General features: G+C 47.0%; 6 protein-coding genes across 10 annotated transcripts in view; 2 read left to right on the forward strand and 4 right to left on the reverse strand.

Annotated features, from left to right (window-relative positions):
- The window catches only part of Eip63F-1 (Ecdysone-induced protein 63F 1), a 28,753-nt gene extending 25,107 nt beyond the window's left edge, over positions 1-3,646 (reverse strand). Inside the window, exon 1 of one of the 2 annotated variants that reach the window (XM_015188064.2) lies at positions 3,490-3,646. Coding sequence is in view for 1 of the 2 variants with exons in the window: in XM_015188067.2 (XP_015043553.1) it covers positions 1,189-1,224 (36 nt within the window). In the remaining variant the exon portion in view is untranslated. Of the gene's footprint in view, positions 1-1,188; positions 1,625-3,489 lie in introns of those variants that run through there. The other variant, XM_015188067.2, reaches the window with a different exon arrangement.
- A 686-nt stretch (positions 3,647-4,332) lies between these two features.
- On the reverse strand, positions 4,333-6,398 carry LOC4812227 (transmembrane protein 267). 2 transcript variants are annotated; one of them, XM_001352385.4, is made up of 3 exons: positions 5,967-6,398; positions 5,341-5,757; positions 4,333-5,281 (listed from the first exon to the last, which is right to left on the reverse strand). In XM_001352385.4, the coding sequence occupies exons 2-3, from the start codon at positions 5,632-5,634 to the stop codon at positions 4,874-4,876; spliced, it is 702 nt and encodes a 233-aa protein (XP_001352421.3). In that variant the 5' UTR covers positions 5,635-5,757; positions 5,967-6,398; the 3' UTR covers positions 4,333-4,873. The 2 variants fall into 2 exon arrangements, with proteins under 2 accessions (XP_001352421.3, XP_033239295.1); XM_033383404.1 differs by having other exon boundaries at positions 6,361-6,379.
- A 1,046-nt stretch (positions 6,399-7,444) lies between these two features.
- Positions 7,445-8,931, reverse strand: LOC4812082 (aldo-keto reductase family 1 member B1). The gene is made up of 6 exons (XM_001352386.4): positions 8,792-8,931; positions 8,465-8,632; positions 8,225-8,397; positions 8,017-8,161; positions 7,756-7,953; positions 7,445-7,697 (listed from the first exon to the last, which is right to left on the reverse strand). The coding sequence occupies exons 1-6, from the start codon at positions 8,867-8,869 to the stop codon at positions 7,506-7,508; spliced, it is 954 nt and encodes a 317-aa protein (XP_001352422.2). The 5' UTR covers positions 8,870-8,931; the 3' UTR covers positions 7,445-7,505.
- Positions 8,932-8,962: 31 nt separating this feature from the next.
- Positions 8,963-12,588, forward strand: LOC4812087 (filaggrin). Of its 3 annotated transcripts, XM_015188068.2 has the most exons (5): positions 8,963-9,111; positions 9,193-9,507; positions 9,632-9,688; positions 9,836-11,095; positions 11,153-12,588. In XM_015188068.2, the coding sequence occupies exons 4-5, from the start codon at positions 10,026-10,028 to the stop codon at positions 12,468-12,470; spliced, it is 2,388 nt and encodes a 795-aa protein (XP_015043554.2). In that variant the 5' UTR covers positions 8,963-9,111; positions 9,193-9,507; positions 9,632-9,688; positions 9,836-10,025; the 3' UTR covers positions 12,471-12,588. The 3 variants fall into 3 exon arrangements, with proteins under 3 accessions (XP_015043554.2, XP_001352423.2, XP_033239018.1); XM_001352387.3 differs by lacking the exon at positions 9,632-9,688; XM_033383127.1 differs by having other exon boundaries at positions 9,036-9,119; positions 9,193-9,688.
- Positions 12,589-13,815: 1,227 nt separating this feature from the next.
- LOC6899935 (RNA-binding protein cabeza) lies at positions 13,816-14,584 on the forward strand. The gene is made up of 4 exons (XM_002135267.2): positions 13,816-13,925; positions 13,993-14,202; positions 14,271-14,317; positions 14,400-14,584. The coding sequence occupies exons 1-4, from the start codon at positions 13,863-13,865 to the stop codon at positions 14,518-14,520; spliced, it is 441 nt and encodes a 146-aa protein (XP_002135303.2). The 5' UTR covers positions 13,816-13,862; the 3' UTR covers positions 14,521-14,584.
- Positions 14,585-16,344: 1,760 nt separating this feature from the next.
- On the reverse strand, positions 16,345-17,346 carry LOC4812622 (uncharacterized). The gene is made up of 3 exons (XM_001352388.4): positions 17,192-17,346; positions 16,651-16,790; positions 16,345-16,586 (listed from the first exon to the last, which is right to left on the reverse strand). Exons 1-3 carry the CDS (start codon positions 17,259-17,261, stop codon positions 16,431-16,433), a joined length of 366 nt encoding a protein of 121 aa, XP_001352424.2. The 5' UTR covers positions 17,262-17,346; the 3' UTR covers positions 16,345-16,430.
- Positions 17,347-17,962: the final 616 nt, after the last annotated feature.

Raw genomic sequence — 17,962 nt, forward strand, 5'->3', positions numbered from 1 at the left:
TTTAGATCTGCACCAGTTGACCATCAGCATATCAGATGCAATCAATGAGGGTCTACATAAAAGGGTTGTATATCAGCGTTTAAGCTCTTGTGAAGAATCGCAGGAAAACATGTAAGTAGGAGTAGAGCGTGCGTGCGTGCTTTGTTGCCAAGAAAACTGTAATCCGTGATTGGTTATTTATTATTGGATTATACCTAATCATTGCTGGCATACTCCTGCTCCTCCTGCTTCGAGGAGGGTGTAGAATAGAATTATAATCTTCACTGGGACCCCTGGGAACTGGCAAGTGACATAGTGGGCGGTACTGTGTTGGTCGCCATGAGCTACGACAGAGCTACTGTAGAATTATTAGGTAAGTACTGTCACAGTCCCTTCATCTCTTGATTCTATATATATACATTTTTTTTGTATAAATTTAAGGATGTTAATTGACGGGCTCCGTCGCCACGGAAACTTATTTGCGATTTATGCCGTCATTGCCGTCATTTGGCCAATTACGAAGTCTTGTCGTAGAAGACTATTCATGTACGACGGAGGGAGACCCCAGAGTGGAAGAGAAAGGATTAAAGATTGACTAAGATATGTACTCCGGCTATGAAAACTATGAACGCCCCTCCTGATCAAATGGGCAAATACTCGTATGTCGCATTCTGTGATCGTTTTGGGGAAACTTTGTACTCTATGGTTCTTGGAATTCGTGTAAAAGAGGGAGTGGGATCAGAAGAATGAAGAGCCAATTTAGAAAAGGAAGGCCGCAGATGAACTATTATCCAATTTAGAAACAAAGAGAAAGAACAGAGGAGTTACATAAATGCCAATTTAGAAGCACAGAGAAATGTCGACTTCCAGGAGGAGGTCACCGACGAATTAATGAAAACAGAGCAAAATTCTGACTGCTGCACTGGAAAATGCTGACGACGGCCGGAAGAGAGCAACAAATATTAATATTTGCCCATAACAAAAGAAATAAACAGATTGTGTATGCCAGAGGAGGCGGATTTAACGCCTACCAGACGGAGAGCGAAAGTGTTTTGCCTTCATGGAATAGCGCTTAAGCAAATATTTAGACAAATGCGAGTCAAATTGGGTTGAGTGGAGATCGGTTCGGTGTGGTGTGGTGTGAAGTATCAGAATGAATGAATATGTCTCCAAGGTTCAAGGGTCTCTCTCCCTGGGTGCAGCACTCACCTTCAGCTGATGACGTAGTCCACTCATTGGGCTCATTTAATATTCAATATTGATGATACCGGAGATGAGGATAAGCAAAGCGTACAGCAAATGAGGAGATGCCTCAACAAGTGATTGCTTGGTGCCGGTGGGGTAGAAAGGGGGCCGCTTTTGGCCTAGTTTCTGTGTTGGTTATTTATCGCTATATTTACAAACACTTAAATGGACTTTAAATATTGTATGTATATGTTCGATTGACGGCACTTTTACACTTTTTTACGTATTCTGATTTACTTTGAAACTGAATCCCAAGAATGTCTGATAACTGGAGCATTTATAGTACGAATAGTAGATAAATTAAATTCTTTTTCTATTATATATGGTTTGGTTTTTGCTCAATAAATGGATATTGTCGCTATAGAATTTTTCGGTTTCGGTGCGCGCGCGATCTGTCGACGATCGTCTCGGCACGGAATCCCAAACAATATTGAACAGTTTGCTCGAAAAGCTGCCAAAAAGTGAACAGCGAAAACCAAAATGTTGTCGAAACAGCAGTTTGGAGAGAGCCGGAGATCTCTCTGCCTCTCTCGGAGATCTTACGGCACAGGAATTAAGAAATCTCGCCTCGTTCTGGCATTGCCATTTTGTTAATTTTAATTTTTTGATTTATTTTCGCCGATTTCTTAGCCTGTTCTCGCTCTTTGTCAACAAGCTTAGCCGGCATCGCATTTAGATCTTGTGACGAGGCGAATTTTGTGTTCGTTTGTGAATCTAAAGAAATACATGTTCCATCAGATATTGCAGATTTCTAAAAAATGTATTGGCAAACATGTTTACTTATATTTGTTCCATGGAGCAGAATTTGGCGAGCATAAATCTAGTTATGTATATTGAAAATCAGAAGAGCATTTTATAAACGGGGAAGGCAGGAGGCAAGTAGGCAGGCAGACGACAAAGTTTATATTTAGTCAGACGCACAGACTCGAGTCATTCAACCCGGTTGCACAGAACAGAGGCAGCAGAATTGCAAGTGCGTTAGTGTGCCACACTGCGTATGTGTTATTTTTAACGATTGACACACACCCCGCCCGGTGGGGGTATGGTGGTGTGTGGGCATGTAGGCTGCCTCCCCAAGAAACTTGGCATCAGCAACACAGTCCCAGAGAATCTTTGATAATTTTAATTAGGCAGCTGTCGTGGACCGTTCAGGCGATGCAGGTAAGGCGTCTAAAAATTACACATTGCTCACACGCAGGGTTGGGGCTGGTGGGGTTCTTCTCTTGCATAGAAGCTGAAATTGCAGGGACCTCCAACACCATGAAGTACAGCTCAATCGGCGCGAATGCCAGGCCTTTGTGTGATGTTAAAAGCCAAAGCAGCATCAATCATGAGGAGCCCACCCCTCCGTGTTTCATTGGTGATTTATTTTTGTACGCTGTATTTTTCTGGGCTTTTGCTCGGCTACAAAATATTGTTCGTTATCGATCATTGGGGCTATCAGTGAATGACTTTCCCTCAATGGAATGACACTTCCTCCAGTTGCAAGAGCAGTTTCGATGGCATCTAACCGGAGAAAACCAGAACCCGATTCGGTTAGAGGGTTTAACATCCCATTATCAGTTCATCAAATCATCGGGCAGAACTCATTCCAGGATTTTCGAATAGCTTATTTATTTAATAAACATTTTTCGGCAAATACAAGCATATATGTATGTATGTACTATGTGTATTAAATTTGCCACGCGTTGATCTGAGGAAAGTGAATTTCCCGCATAAAAATGAAGCAAGCAAATTATGATGAGAAATCGTTTTGCTCTTTAGATTTCCAATGTAAATATTTACAGTGTTTATTTTTAAACCATATATCGTATACATATGTAGGTATGTATATCTTTCTATACCCCGTACAAGCTATGATCGTGCCAGACAAGTATTATGAAACTTTGCCAGTTCACAAACGCAATATTTCAGATCCAATAGAACTCGTGATTTTCCTGGGAACCATTACATTGATTTTGAGATTTAACGGGCTGTTAATGGCTCTGGGAACGCTTGAGCGATGTTTAGCAAGCTGGAAATGTCACACTTTATTCTGGCCTTAATGGCGGGGTAGTGATATCACCGGAGCAGCCCCATAGAGAGATGTACGAAATTCAAACGAATCGCTGTTGCTGCCAAGCGAAGCATGAAAAGCATTCAAGGTCAAAAGGCAGCTGGAGGAGCGTTGCGGTATAACAAAGCAATATACATGGGGGCTATAACGGTTCTGGCAATGGCTGATGGCTATATCTGCAGTCTACTTCTACAGTAACGCACACTTACAGCGAGCGGATTTGCACTGTTATCCTCTTGTTCCGCAATTTTGACCAACGCACAGTCCACACACGAGGTAGAGCGAGAAAGGGAGATTGAGAGCTCGAGTTTGAGAGAGGGACAGCTAGACACGCGACCCCTTTTCTGAGCTTTTCCCGTGTGTTGCCGCCTCGCAGACACTTTTTGTACTGCTCACAGATTTGCGGTTGTCTCTTCGGCTTGTCTCTCTCCATCATATATGTTCATATGTACGCCACGCCACACCACGCCACGCCACGCCAAAGCACATAAATAAAAGTCCACAAACGACACGATCCTAAACGAGATGATTTGCATGTCAAACAAATCTGTGATGTGGGTGCCAGAATTCTATTGTTTCTGCTACTGCTATTGCCACTGATATTCCGAAATTACCGTTGCGTGGGATTTGGGTCTGGCAGTGCCGTGCATCCGCTCTGGTCATTGTCTTAATGTACACGCGTACACACATGTCATGTCAATTTAATCACTTATTTATCGCCCATGTTTTATACTGAACGGCGTAGGAATATTTCGAAAACCCCCCTCTTTTGTATGCCTAATGGGAAGTTTTTCAATCGAATTGTGACTTATTTGGAATGGAGAACATTTAAAATGAAACTTTTTAAAAATAGCCACCGCGATGTGGAAGAATCAACGCAGTTGATTCCCAGCAGTTTTAGGAAAAATTAAATCAGTGCTATTTATGATGGTATTCCTTGGGAGAGAAGGCCATCCATTAGACCTTTTGCACTGGGCACGGGCCAATTTGTAAATGGCAACTAATTTGGCCCGCGAGAAACAAAAAAGAAAAAACTATGAGGTGAGCAGAAATCAATAGGATTAATGGTAGATTGTATTTGTATGTTGGCATGTTGGCCGTGATTCGAAGGCTGTTGAGACAGCACTTCAGTTTAAGGCAATTATTTGGATTTATTATACTTTCGGCTAGGATAGATTAAAATGGCTTAATACATAATACTATTTACTATAAGTAAGGCCTGCCTACGATATTGAGTCAAAGTTGGAAGTTGAAAAACTGATTTGTTGTGCGCTATGCTCGTTACACTAGTTTCACTATCAACTACATATCACAATTCGGATATTATCTGTATTTAGAGTCTAGTAAAAACCTACGCTAGTTAATGGACAAAACTATCATATCGATTGGACGGGAATCACAGTTCCCAAAAGGTACTCGAATAAAACTAATTGTAGTATCTAAAATTGTGTCCTGTAGTGTGGAAGTAATTGGTTTCTAGCTGATCCAATGTTAAAGCTAATCTAATGCGCTTGAAGCCTAAAAAGCATTTGCATTCACCATTTGATGATTTTGCAGTACGTTCTCGTATCACAAGGTAAATCGTTAATCCCCTTACACCTGCATATAACGATAGTTTGCGTTCAAACAGACCGACCCTGGCCCTGACCCGGATCCACCGCGGTAATTGCATTCGCTTAATTTCACGTATTGCCCCAAAAAGTTTAGCACCAGGACACTGCGACAGAGGGCGTGCAGACAGCCCAACAGATGAGGCGTCATGATCGTGATTATGATGTAGGCAAGCTGCGGCACTCGATCCGTGTGTCCCATGGGACACAACCAGTAGCCGCGACGCACAGCGTCACGCGTGTGATGTGTGATGAAGGCACAGAGCAGGGCGCCCAGCAGTAGGCTGGTGCGGAAGTAGTTCAGGCACGCGGTGCATATGTAGAACAGCAACATGACCAGGATGATGCTGGAACAGTGCAGGAACGGACGACGCGATAGATTGGTGGCATCCTGCAATGAACAAAGACAATCAATCAATCAAAGAGTATCCCCTTCGAACGTCTACTCACCTCCAGGTACAGCGAACGGGCCTCCACAAAGTGATCCAAGTCAATGAACGATGACACTACGAAACATGTGAAAATCAATATCCAGCCAAATAGTTGCGTGGTTCGCTCGTAGAATTGCATCGAAAAGGCGATGCCGGTAAGGGCGCCGATGGCGGCGTGCGTAGCATTGTCCGCCAGGGCCTTCAGCAGCGGATGCTGCGTAAGCTCCACGAAGTTGTCCCCCAACAGGCACGTTACGGTCACCAAGGTTGTCAGCACAATTCGCATATAGACCATTATGTGGCAGTGGGGCATCGATTTTTGGAGTTGTTTCTGTTGTAGCCGCAGCCGGGAGTCGTTGCTCTACTTTGATTTTGCGTTTTTGGGAGGAGGCTGTTGGACGGATTGAATGGAAGGCTCTGTCTACAAGTATTTTTTCTGGAACATCGATGTTTTTCGATTACATTAGATTTACATTAAAAGCGTCATAATAATTAATTAATAATAATAAATAAATAAATAAATGACTATCTGCCTGTCCACTGAGAAACAATATACAGCCTTTTTCATATCACTACTCTCCGCCTACCCTCCCCGCTGTGTCAATGGCTACGCTATGGCTGTCCAGAGTTGGCCAAGAGGCTCACCTTTGTGTCATTTGCCCGCGAACGCTTGATGCTGTGACTTCTGCTTTGGATCTAGAGCACCAGCAGCGAATGTACGCACGAGTGCCCGAACGAGGCTGCGGCTCTGACCCGCCGTCTTGATCTATGTGCCCGGTGTTCCAGTCTCTCCAGTACAATCAGTATCTGTCGCTTCTTGCCATCCAGTAGACGCTTCTCGTCTCCTGGTTGAATGTGAGCACGTCAGAGCCAGCGGTTCCCCGCTGCACAGGACTTTCTTTTTGTCCGCCGCGTGTCTGGTGTTTGGCAAGGACCAAGTACAGCAGTCATCAGTCAGCAAACGAAATCGCGTACAAATGCCATTTTATTTTGCCAAGCAGGCCAGCAGTTACCAAAACCGTCCAAAAATCGTGTTTACCTCTTGCCTGGCCCTATTGATTTATTTATCGGATTTATCGATCAAATATACAGTCCGACCCTCAGAAATATACCAAAATATACCATCTCATTTTAAAAATATACCGTAAATATACTGACGAATTTATACATATTCCTCAATTTTGATATTCCGTCGAATATTATTAGCTGGATAGAACATTTAGCCCCACACACATAATTTCGTTCGATTAATGAATCAATTTTCTACTTGACTGGCGTATTTAAAATACTTGCTTTTATTGGATTTTGTCTAAAAAAAGGTTTTAGCCAAAAAGGTCAAACTAATAAAACGTAAGAAAACGTAGGTGAGTATGGAATGTAGTGACATTGTTGGGCTGAAAAAGGCGACATTGTAGCGAGGAAAATGGCCATCAGTGAAAAAAAAGAGACCAAGTCCCACCAAACTTGAGCGCCAAATCGACATTGTTTGAAAGTGAATGAGCGACAAGGATTTAAATGGAATCCATTGGAATAATGACTAATTAGCCAAATATATATAGCTTGAAGACAAAGTCTTCAAAAAACACTGCGAGGTGAGGTGCGTACGAGCACTGCAACTTGCCTTGGCTGTTTCTTCCTGTTGTCCATACCCCTTTTTATAGCCGATTAAAAATTGCTTTTGCTGTTGTTTTCTTTAGGTTTTGAATTGTTGTTGCTTGTTGTTTCGAACAGCTGCTTTTACCTTTATCCACCAGTCTGGCAGCGCAGTGAAAGCCACCGACTGATGAATGGTAGCACATCAGCTGATTGCAGGCGCCAAGTATGTGAAAATTAAACCAGAAATGTTTTGCCTAAATAGAATACATAATCAAGATGCTGGTGCGGTGTATTTGTTATTCACCAAACCAATCAGATTTCCTGCTCTTAAATGAATGCAAGCATGTGTGTGGACATGTGCCAGTGTGTCTGATAGAACGGAATTTTCCATTCCGTTTTGGTTTATTTCCAGAGTAATAAAGTAGTGTGGTATGAGAAAAGCTCTCTCTCTATCTCTCTCTCGCAAGTTTAAAAAGATCATTTTAAAATGATAAGACTATAGCGTGTGTATATATGTATGTAAGTTATTGGTTATTATATCAATCTTTAAAAATTTTAATATCAACAATATTCATTCAATATTCAAGCTCAAAACTCAATATTAAAGGGATAATTCTTGTTCTTAATGGCATGCTCCATGGGAATGAGACGCTCGCCAGTGTTGTACGTGTCCAGGATGGCATGGTCAGCGGCATCCAATTTGAAATCGAAGACCTTGAAGTTCTCCTCAATGCGCTTCGGATTAGAGGACTTGGGAAGCGGCACAGCTCCAATTTCAATCTGTGGAAGGCAAAGAGTCAGAATCAACTGTGACACTGCTGGCTACAACAGTACGTACCAGATAGCGGAGCACCACCTGGGCAGTTGACTTCTTGTACTTGTCCCCAATGGCCTGCACCTTGGCGTCGTAGATGTAGTTGGGCGTCTTCTTGGCCGGATCGGGCCTGCCCAGCGGACAGTAGGCGGTGACCACAATGTCGTGCTGCTTGCACAAGGCAATCAGTTTCTTCTGGTTCAGTGCGGGGTGACATTCGATCTGTCCAGGAGTACATATGTGTTGATGCAAGTGTTATCCAACGCCCAACCGCAAGCGACTCACCTGATTGTGGATTGGTTTGATTTTGCAATTGGCCAGCAGGCGCGTCAGCTGCTCGGAATTGAAATTGGAAACGCCGATACTTTTGGTGAGGCCCAGCTCGACCAGCTTTTCCATGGCACGCCAGGTGTCCAGATAATCAATGTCGCTGTAATAAGAAAATTCCAGATAAGTGCCTACCTCTGGACTACATCTGATAACGATATCTCACTTGAGTTCGACCTCGCCCTTGGCATCTGTGGGCATCATTTCACTGTCGCCGCGGTAGACGTAGGAGTAGGGCCAGTGCATCAGGTACAGGTCCACGTACTCTAGCCCAAAGTTCTGCAGGGTCTTGCGGCAAGCATACTCCACCCTCTCCGGCTCATGGAAGTGGCACCACAGCTAGAGAAAACGTCAGCGTCAGTTGGCATCACTGCACTGCACCCACCCATATGCAAAGGATACCTACTTTTGTGGTGATGTGTATGTCCTCGCGCTTGATGACCCCCTCGGCTATCTTCTTGCTGACGGCCGCGCCCACCTCATTCTCGTTCTCATAGAAGAAGGCGGTGTCTATGTGTCGGTAGCCCACATCTATGGCATGCAGCGTAGCCCGCTCGCAATCGCCTCCCAACGACTGCCGGACAATTGGAAAGTAATTTTAAAGTGAGATATACAACAAAAACTGTACGCGTCTGGCATTTGAGCCGCCTTTCGACCGATAAGCATAATTATTGCCCTGATCGATAGCGAGACGTGATCCGTTGACGTGGGCTGGGCTGTCGTTTCCACTTACCGTGTAGGTTCCCAGACCAATTGCTTGGATCTGGGTGCCGTTGTTGTGCTTAACGTACGGGATTTTTCCAGCAGACATTTCGGAAGCAGCGTTAGAATCGGAATGATTGCTTCCACATCTTGCTTTAGAACGAGCGTGTTCGTGCTTAAGTTGAAAAAGTTTTGGCGAAAGCTCTTGGGCTTTCAAAAGCACCAGGTAGCTTTGAATAAGCTTTTTAACGGCTACTAAAGAACTGTCTCATTATATTTTCAACAGGTATGCTTTTAAAGCGACTCGCCATACGATTATCGCAATTCGGATTTCTGCAAATTTAAGAAAAAGTAAGTATGTAAGTGTTTTTGAACTAAAATTTACATAGTCCTTAATGTAAAATCGTGTGGCATTAACTTCTGAAATTCCAGAGTCCGTAGCGACGGCTATATCTCAGCTTTTGATACGCAGGACTCCTCGGAAACGCTTTCTTCTGCCTGTTAGATATGTACATCCAAAGGAACATAATGTCTCCATTTACCCCGCGAATACCGCATAGAAAGAAGCTTACCACATGAACTAGCTTCAATCATAAGCTTCTGTTCTGTCGCTGGGGCGCATGATTGAGCTTTAGCTGCGGAAACGGAACGAATGGAAGTGGTACAACATCTGTTATTCAAAGAGGCACAATTTAGTAGACCTTGCAACCGTCGCGGCCGAGACTGAAGGAATTTTTGTATTGTCTGGTGAGTTTTTCGAGTTTTCTTTGAAGAATTCGAAGCTTAGCTTAATAGAGTGTTGATAAAGTGTGGGTTAAATGTGAGTTTTGTGAGATTGGTGGCACCCAAAACACTTCGAATTGCTTTGCAGAAGGAAAAGTCTGCTAAGGATAAAACGGCATCTGGGGTATCTATAAATACCCCGAAGGTAAATACACCAAGTCACGCCAGGTAGATAGACAGCCAGCCCTTGTCTCCAAGTGCATGCCGAGTCCTCATTTTGGCTTGGTCTGGTTGTGTCTGAGAGCAGTGCAAGTCTAGGGCAGAGCTGAAAATTAATGTATTGTAATTTCAGTATACGCATCACGCCTACAACTGCGCATGCCCCAGCCCCCGTCGGAGTCTCAACCCAGTCGAGGCCGAGACGCAGCAGAAGCAAAAGCAGAAGCTGAAGAAGAGACAGCAGCAGGTGACAGCAACAGTGACACCTTGTGAAACCTCAAGGCTGCCAGTGGAGGCCACTCGGATTGCTCCGTTTGCTGGGAATGGCCGCCGTGGTTCATGGCTGCAGCAGTCCGCGACAGCGCTCCTGCAATGGCAGTAGCTCGCCGGGCGCCCATCACGGGTCCACGCCCTCGTCGGGGCCTGCTATGTACACCACCATGCCTAAGTATTCGCGGACGGCCAGCCAGACGCTTTACGCGACCAGCCAGCAGATATTTGGCAGCGGCATGGGTGTAAGCATGCCCAGCGACGGTGCGTATGGCAACGGGCCGATCTACATGTCATCCGGTCAGCGTCCGCTGTCAGCATCTGCTCTGCCGGAGACGGCAGCGGCGAGTCGGAGCTATTGGGGCCATCATGCCGCCTTCTACCACGGCGGCAGGCACTACAGCAAGCGCAAGTCTGCGGTGGAACTGTTGGCCGAGTCCAAGCCGTTCTACATCAAGTCGGATGCGGTTTTCGAGCGGCTGCAGCAGTCGGGCTATCGGAACGGTGGCAACAATGGAGCCGGCTCTAAGCGGGGTCGACGCCCGGAGGAGGCACACGGTGGCCATGGCGGTCACGGCCATGGCGGCAGCGGTCACTACAACTCCCAGGGTTACGATGATCTGGAGGATCGCCGCTACATGAGCTTGTCCCGACAGCAGCAGCACCAGCAACAGCAGCTCCAGCAGGCCCAGCAGTACATGCACAACCATCATCCGCATCAGCACCACCAGCATCGGCACGGACACGGTCATGGCCAAGCCCAAGGTCGTGCTGGGGGCGCCGCTGTCAACAACAATCTGCTGCAGCAGAAGTTGCGCATGTTGCTCGGCTCGGAGGCCGTCAAGGAGAGGAATGGCGGTACCTTGCGTCGCCACGAACTGAACGACGGCAGTTCCGAACTGCTGCCTACAGACTATGGGGAGGACGAGGGGGGAGCCGGCCCAGGTGGAGCCCTGAGGATCCCCCCACCCCTGTACATGCCATCGCATGGTTATGGAAGGGACTCCTCCGCCTACAACAGCGGCGGCGAGGAGCCGCTCGTGCTAACCGAGAACTACAGACCAATCAGTCCGCCGGCCGAGTATGCCGCCAAGTCGGGACAGGCCAACAATGATCGCTACAGGTGAGTCGTCAGCCATCATATATATTGAATTGGGATTGAGATTTGCTCCCTTCTCAGGTACAACTACCAGCGTTCCTACTCGCACTCGCACGAGGTACCCCATGCGCCGGAGGAGCGGACTCCGTACTCTGGCGGGGACTTCAACATCAACAGCCACAAGTCACTGCCGGATCTGCACACCCAGATCAGTCGGCACTCGCCGCATAGCGAGATCCTGAGCTGCTGCAGCCGCGGCAACCGCTCCATCAAGTCTGCCGGCGAGTCCTCCATTAATCGCGATTCAGGAGGCAGTTCCGGCCACTACACGCACCGCAGCGAGCCCTGCTACAAGCGGGAGCGGCAGCGGGAGCCCAATGTGGGCACAGCGAGTGGCACCATCAAGAACTGCTGCACCCTGGTGGCGGCCACGAGACGGGATAGCGGCTCCTCGACCCAGCACAGTGCAAACTCCTACTGCGGATATGTGACGCCGGGCGCGGACTATCCGTCGCTGAACGGGCGCAATACCGACTGCATCGACTGTCGTTGCAAGCAGGATACGGCTGCTTTGAGCGGCTATGACAATGCGGCGGCCTCTGACTATTTGCTCAACTTCACGCCTACGCCAGAGGTGCCGGAGGCCTTCCAGGATGACTACACGCCCACGCCACCGTCACCAAGGATGAAGACGCAGACGCCACGCTACTCGAGCTCCTCCAGCCAGCAGCTGCACACTAGCTCGCAGGGCTACACGAGCATCAATCACTCGCAGAGCTCCTTGGTGCAGAGTCCCGGGTCGGCACCCTCCGTGGACGACATTAGTCCACCGCCCATACAGTTCAAGCGGCAGCGCTGCATCCGCTTCAAGAACCGCAACCGACTGCCGGTGCAGCCCCAGCCGCGTACATCGCCCATCAACAGCAGCGGCGTGGAGATGGGAGGTGGTGGAGGACCTAGTGCCGGTGTATTGGCTGCCTACAAGCAGCACCGGGGAAGCGTGGATCACGACAATGTGTTCTTCCCCAAAGGTTTCTCGGCAGATGCCAGCTATGCCAGCGCTCACAGCATGGAGATGGAGCGCGAGGCTCTGAATGCCAGCATCTCGGAGCTGGAGAAGTTCTTCGATCGGCTCGGTCTCAATGACGAGGCCTTCCACGAGATCTATAGCCAGCCGCGCAGGCAGCACAATCCGGAGACCGACTCCGACGACTCCAGCACGGTGTTTTTCTCGGACGTGAGCACCGTGGACTCGATGCGACTGCCCGACAGCACCGAGACCCAGCCGCAGACCACACAGACCTATCGCCCCTCGGAACCGCCCTCGATCGTGGAGCGGAATGCGCGGATCATCAAATGGCTATGCAACTGCAAGAAGGTGGCCGCCCATCTGCACTGATAGAAGAGCACTTCCAAGATTGATTCTTAGCGAGTATTTTGTCTCTTGCAAGTACCCCGATACAACCGCATACAATATATACACAACTATATAGTAATATATACTAAAATAATGCATATATCAATATGTGTATATGTATACACGGCTCAAAAGTCAAGTCAAGTTCAAGTTCAAGTGTAATAGCATGATTAGAATCACCTACCTGTACAACGGAAACGGAAATAGAAACGTAAACGGAATTCAGAGTTCAGAGTTCAGAATTAAGAGTTACGATTATGGATGTGCGTTTCTCCTCCTTTGCTGCATCAATTGCAGATCAATTACACCATTGATATTCATATTTAAATTTATATTGACATTGATATTGATATTGATACTGATAAAGATATTGATATTTATATTGACATTGTACTACTACTCGTAATCAAATAGCAACCGATCGTTCATATTACTCTTATACACAATGGTATTATTAGATGAATTATTGTACAATTAGTTATTGTAATGTGCATGTGTATACATGCCATATATATTGTATAACTAGTTGCCAAACAAACCACAAAAAACCACACAGAACAATTGAAATTGAAATTGAAATGAACCTACCTATTTATGTAATTGTACATGGTTTGCATTACGAATAAATAAAATATTTATGATTATCAAATTAATTGAAATATATAGAAAATTAATTAAACTTGCCTGAGTCTTATTTTGTTGGGTTTTGATTTCTGATTGGAATATTGTCTTAGCTGTAGCACTGGCTGCATAGAGATGATCAAATTTGTCGTTTGGCGGCCATTGACAGTGCTTTCGGCGACATCGGGGACTTCAGTAAGGATGAAGTTGAGATTACTGGCGGTACTGTCATCCCCTTCAAGGATCCTTGGACTATGACAAGATTTGAAATAATATCTACGACAGGGACACGGCCAATGCCGTGATTAGGAGCATTGGTCGCCAACGAGGACTTTATCAAGCCCAAGGATCTGGTGGAAGATCCTATGCCGCCTTCGCCTTCGTCTTCGTATTTATCAGAACCAGACTGCTTTATGGCCAGTAGATTAAGTAGATTTAGCAAATGTTCTTCATTAATATCGTTCAGCCGAAGAGTATTCACCAAAAATAAATGTATTGTATACGAGTATTAACTAAAGCAAAAATCTTTTTTTTCCGTAGTCATTCTTGAGTCATTCAGATATAGGTCGTGAAACCACTGTTGTATTGATAGCTCCAACAATGGTTCTCTGCCGCGAGTGTATCTGTCGCATGTGGGTCATCGAAACACCTGTGGGATGGGACTGTGGGATGTCGACTACTACTATATAATGGGCTGGCAGGCATGGCATCGATATCAGTGGATAGTTCCTATTCGTTCCTGTATAAGCTGATATGAGGAAATTCCTGCTTTCCTTGGCTGTCCTGGGCTTCATCGCCCTGGTATCGGCTCACACGGTAAGTGAAATCTGTCGAACAACAGAACGAAGCGTTATCTTCGAACCAGTAATATCTGAATAATTAGAATCCCTGGGAGCAGTCTCCGGCTCCAATCCAGAAGGTACCAGTTCCTGTACCTGTACCTGTACCTGTGCCTGTACCAGTTCCTGTTCCCGTAAAGACTCCGGAACATGGTGGCGGTGGCGGAGGCGGAGGTGGTGTCGGAGGCGGTGGTGGTGGTGGCGGTGGTGGTGGCGGAGGCACTTGCCCCAAGCCATCTCCTGAAACTCTACGGGTAAGTGCAGATTAACCCAATCCATTGGTGAATCGAGCTTAAATCGAGTTTGCTGTGGGCATTTCCAGTGCCTCCGAGAGTGGGCCTGTCAGTACGTCATTCGGCTGGATCTGCGGTAAGTGGTAACATCCGTTTTGCCGCCAGTCCCTGGCTAGTGGCATTCGCATCATGTACTATACGTTGCAATGCTTTGACAGCTGCCTCCTCAACTTAAATGGAAACCCCTTGCTGGGCAATCTCATTTCCCTGCCCGGACTCACCGGCGGCGGCACCGGAGGCGGCACCGGTGGCGGCATATTGGGCAGTTTGCTGGGTTGATACCACAAGCAGCTGGAAATGTGTGCACATTATACCCAATAAAGTGGAACCCAGCTCAGTCGGACGACCCCCGAGTATCATTGGGAGTTGTGGGTGTTTGGGGTATTGCGAGTGGGTTTGGGATTGGAATTGGGATTGGGATTGGAATTGGAGCTCCTGTTAATGGCCAGCCAATAATCCTTAATATTGGCATTGGTGTAAAAATGGCGATAATCGTTCACATAATCGTTAACTCGATTATTGTTTAAGCGCTCGTTTGAGCAGCATCGCAATTAAGCGAGCAATTTTCAAATTAGCCAGGATGGGGATGGAACGGTCCCCTGTCCTGTCCTCTTTCTGTCTATTTTCTGCAATTGAACTCTTGGCCTTTAACCGAAGGCGAGGCAGCCGAGACCACCGACTCTAGTGGTCTTTAAAGTATTGGCAGCGAGCGAGCAGCTTGTAGGTGGAGCTTGCTGGCGTTCGAATAAAGTCGCAAATCATTGAAGCATATGCAATTATTCATTTTGAGGTTGAATGCGCTCGAACGCACACAATGATACAAGCACACGGACCTGGCATCCTTCTGTCCTTCTGTCCGTCCTTTAACCGTCTTTCTCTTTATGTCGGTGTACGTGTACGTGTACGTGTGCGTCTGCGTATATGTATGTATGTGTGTCCGTATCCATACTTGTGCGTGTGTGTGTGTGTGTGTGTGCGTGTCTGTGTGGGAGTGCAGCAAGCGCAAAGGAAAATTTAAATTCAGCAGCAGTTCCTTAAACGAGGATGCCCCATAAAACTCGCTTTTACTACGCATAGTTTCCATCGCTTTTTTCTGCTGCTCTTCTTTTTCCATTTCGCTTCCATTTTGCTTTTAATGCCCCCTTGATTGCAGCCCTCGTTGGGGTCTCTTTTGCGCTGATTTCGTCTGAAGATAGTCCGCTCCGGAGTGCTCCAGACTGCTCCGGACTGCTAGGGCAGCTCCATCTTGGTTAATCCATCACTTGCATCCACAGCTCAATAGTCTGGGTGCTCCCATTTCCGTTGCCCTTTTATAATTAACTTTATGTGTATGTATTTAGTTTTATTGCTCGTTAGACAGCCTTCGCGCCGACACAGAGACAATGAAACAACAATTTGTGATCGCCCCCAATCACCCAGTCCGCCTCGTAACCAGCCCCAAGCACCAAACCAACCCATCTGCCCCCCATCCCCCCATCCTCCAGCTACCACATCTGCGGGGACACGGAGACAGAGACGGAGACCGCAACGTGTGTAGGCCATTTTGGAGTTTTACTTTGCCATCGTCATTGCCACACAGCCGTTGCCATTATATTAATTACAAACGTTTGCGCCACAGCTCCCAGCATCTAGCATCCAGCATCCAGCATCCACTTCCTGTCCGCTCCTGTCCGCTCCTGTCCATTGGGCCCCCGTCTGACCCTGTCCGCTCCCTAATGGGCCCAACAAGTAAATCACACACAAAGCTCTAAGGCGATTTCGGCGACGGAATTGGAGACGGAGGCGAAGGGACCGAAATAATTTCCATTGAATGTGTGAAACTTGTGCAGCTCTTAACGAGCTTGGGACTCGACTCGACTTCGAGTCGGAAATTCATTTAAACACGGCACCCACACTGGGTGGGAATAGTGCTGAAAACCTCGGCACAAACTCTGCCAGATGCTCAGATGCAGATTTTCTATATACTCGTAGTAAACATATCAACAGACTTACTTCGATTCTGGATCCATCTAGGATTGAAAGATGCTCTCTCATTATGTGTCCACTTTTGTCACTGTTTTTGTTCAGCTTTCTTGGCACTGCTTTCGGCACTAGGCCTAGAACTACGCCTTGTCTATGGGGTTTTATTTGATGGAATTAACTTGTAAACTAAAGAAGTTTAGCAACAATTTTGTATTTATTCAATTGCATTACTCCATTGCCGGTTCCGTTGCTTTGATGGTCTTAAAGCTGGCTATATCCGACTCTGTGGAGCTCTTCTCATTGGAAGGCGCAAGTGTTGTGGATGGGGCGTCACCGCTTGCTGGGCGTGAAGTTTCCGCTTCGGGGATCTCGGTGACCAGGCTCTGAGTGGAGGGTTGTAGGCCGTCATTGAGTAAATCATGATAAAGAGGTATGGTTGTATCTTACCTCGGCCACGAGTGCCTTGGACTGACCCTCCTTAAAGGCCTCGGCCAGACCGGGATGGATTTCGCTCAAAGGTTCATTACCGTGGCGAATGTAGACGGGCACATGACCTTTGCGGGGCTCCAGCTCCTGATAGGGCGCCGCTAAGAAAAATTTAATTACAATTAAATTACACATTAAATTATTTCGCTTTTGCCTGTCGCTGTTGCTGGTCTTTTTATCAGTTGGCTAATCTCTTGCCTTGGCTATGACATACACCCGGAAGCCTTGAATCACGGCAAAGCGTAATTATGACTAACGAGCCGAGAGCTCTGTGGGGTCTCAGCAAACTTAGGAGTGTTACCCGATCCCTGCGCAAACTACGCCCCTGAGCCATAGCCGATTCTTACGCTTTCTGGGGGGGACGGTAAGTCATCGAAAACCTGTTTCGACTCGCCCCACAAACAATAGAAATGTGATTCTCAAAACAGATGTCCCATAAATCTGTTTAATCACATTTAGTGCTAATATATTGTCCAAATGCATTAAGCTTACGTTTACTTACCCTGAATGAAAGTGCAGAGGGCCAGCAGTAGCAGTGCGACAGCTGCAGCGATATGGGTGTTCTTGGCCATGGCTAGCTTTTGTTGACTCTTTGCGGCTGTGTATTTGGCATGCGATCAACGTGACTCCAGACTCTCGACTCAAGATAGATCGGTCAGCAGCTGGGCTTAAATCCGACTCGACTCCAGCCGCAATCAACTTTTGCTTGGCAAATTACTCATGGGTAGCATCAGCAGAGGCAGCTAAAGCTTCAGGGGCAGCATCAGAATCGTGGGAACAGAGTGAGCAGAGTGAGAGTGTGAGGCAGCGTGAGAGGCAGAGGCAGAGGCAGAGTCAGAGTAAGAGCCAGAATGATGATGGCTCCGATGATGGCTGGTAATGAAGCTGTCGGCGGTGGCGGCGAACTTTTCAAGCTGTGGCGGGGCATAAAAAGCTTTTGGAGCAGCGGCAATTGCCAGGTTCCGTGGGGTGAGCGGGGCCGGAGGTGGGGGCGTGGGCGTGGGTTCTAACCTAACATTTAGTGGCCTGCGGCGTTCCACCACCCTTGCAACTTCTGCCACTTCCTTTGCTGCTGCTCTCCAAATTCAAACATGTTTTTTTTTCTTGTTTCAAATTAATTGGGTCGTTAGAGAAGCCATTTGCGACGGCTCGTCTTTTTTTCACTCCCCACCCCACGCATCTCTCTCTCGCTCGCTGGAATTGTTTGCCCACTTTCGTTTTTGTTGAGTATTCAAATCGAGAAATTGCTGACATCTGTAGATGAATGCCGCGG

The sequence above is a fragment of the Drosophila pseudoobscura genome, chromosome X (assembly GCF_009870125.1).
Source record: "Drosophila pseudoobscura strain MV-25-SWS-2005 chromosome X, UCI_Dpse_MV25, whole genome shotgun sequence".
Lineage (NCBI taxonomy): Eukaryota > Metazoa > Arthropoda > Insecta > Diptera > Drosophilidae > Drosophila > Drosophila pseudoobscura.

What these genes read in the sequence shown, in the direction of transcription:
- LOC4812082 (XM_001352386.4), bottom strand. Translation starts at nt 8,869, where the DNA reads ATGTCTGCTGGAAAAATCCCGTACGTTAAGCACAACAACGGCACCCAG. An exon ending in TTGGTCTGGGAACCTACACG is followed by an intron (nt 8,633 to 8,791) that starts GTAAGTGGAAAC and finishes ATTGTCCGGCAG; the next exon opens with TCGTTGGGAGGCGATTGCGA. An exon ending in AAGGGCGAGGTCGAACTCAA is followed by an intron (nt 8,162 to 8,224) that starts GTGAGATATCGT and finishes TTCTTATTACAG; the next exon opens with CGACATTGATTATCTGGACA.
- LOC4812622 (XM_001352388.4), bottom strand. Translation starts at nt 17,261, where the DNA reads ATGGCCAAGAACACCCATATCGCTGCAGCTGTCGCACTGCTACTGCTG. An exon ending in CCTCTGCACTTTCATTCAGG is followed by an intron (nt 16,791 to 17,191) that starts GTAAGTAAACGT and finishes AATTTTTCTTAG; the next exon opens with CGGCGCCCTATCAGGAGCTG. An exon ending in CCAAGGCACTCGTGGCCGAG is followed by an intron (nt 16,587 to 16,650) that starts GTAAGATACAAC and finishes CCCTCCACTCAG; the next exon opens with AGCCTGGTCACCGAGATCCC.
- LOC4812087 (XM_015188068.2), top strand. Translation starts at nt 10,026, where the DNA reads ATGGCCGCCGTGGTTCATGGCTGCAGCAGTCCGCGACAGCGCTCCTGC. An exon ending in GCCAACAATGATCGCTACAG is followed by an intron (nt 11,096 to 11,152) that starts GTGAGTCGTCAG and finishes CTCCCTTCTCAG; the next exon opens with GTACAACTACCAGCGTTCCT.
- LOC4812227 (XM_001352385.4), bottom strand. Translation starts at nt 5,634, where the DNA reads ATGCCCCACTGCCACATAATGGTCTATATGCGAATTGTGCTGACAACC. An exon ending in CCCGTTCGCTGTACCTGGAG is followed by an intron (nt 5,282 to 5,340) that starts GTGAGTAGACGT and finishes TGTTCATTGCAG; the next exon opens with GATGCCACCAATCTATCGCG.
- LOC6899935 (XM_002135267.2), top strand. Translation starts at nt 13,863, where the DNA reads ATGAGGAAATTCCTGCTTTCCTTGGCTGTCCTGGGCTTCATCGCCCTG. An exon ending in CCCTGGTATCGGCTCACACG is followed by an intron (nt 13,926 to 13,992) that starts GTAAGTGAAATC and finishes CTGAATAATTAG; the next exon opens with AATCCCTGGGAGCAGTCTCC. An exon ending in CATCTCCTGAAACTCTACGG is followed by an intron (nt 14,203 to 14,270) that starts GTAAGTGCAGAT and finishes GGGCATTTCCAG; the next exon opens with TGCCTCCGAGAGTGGGCCTG.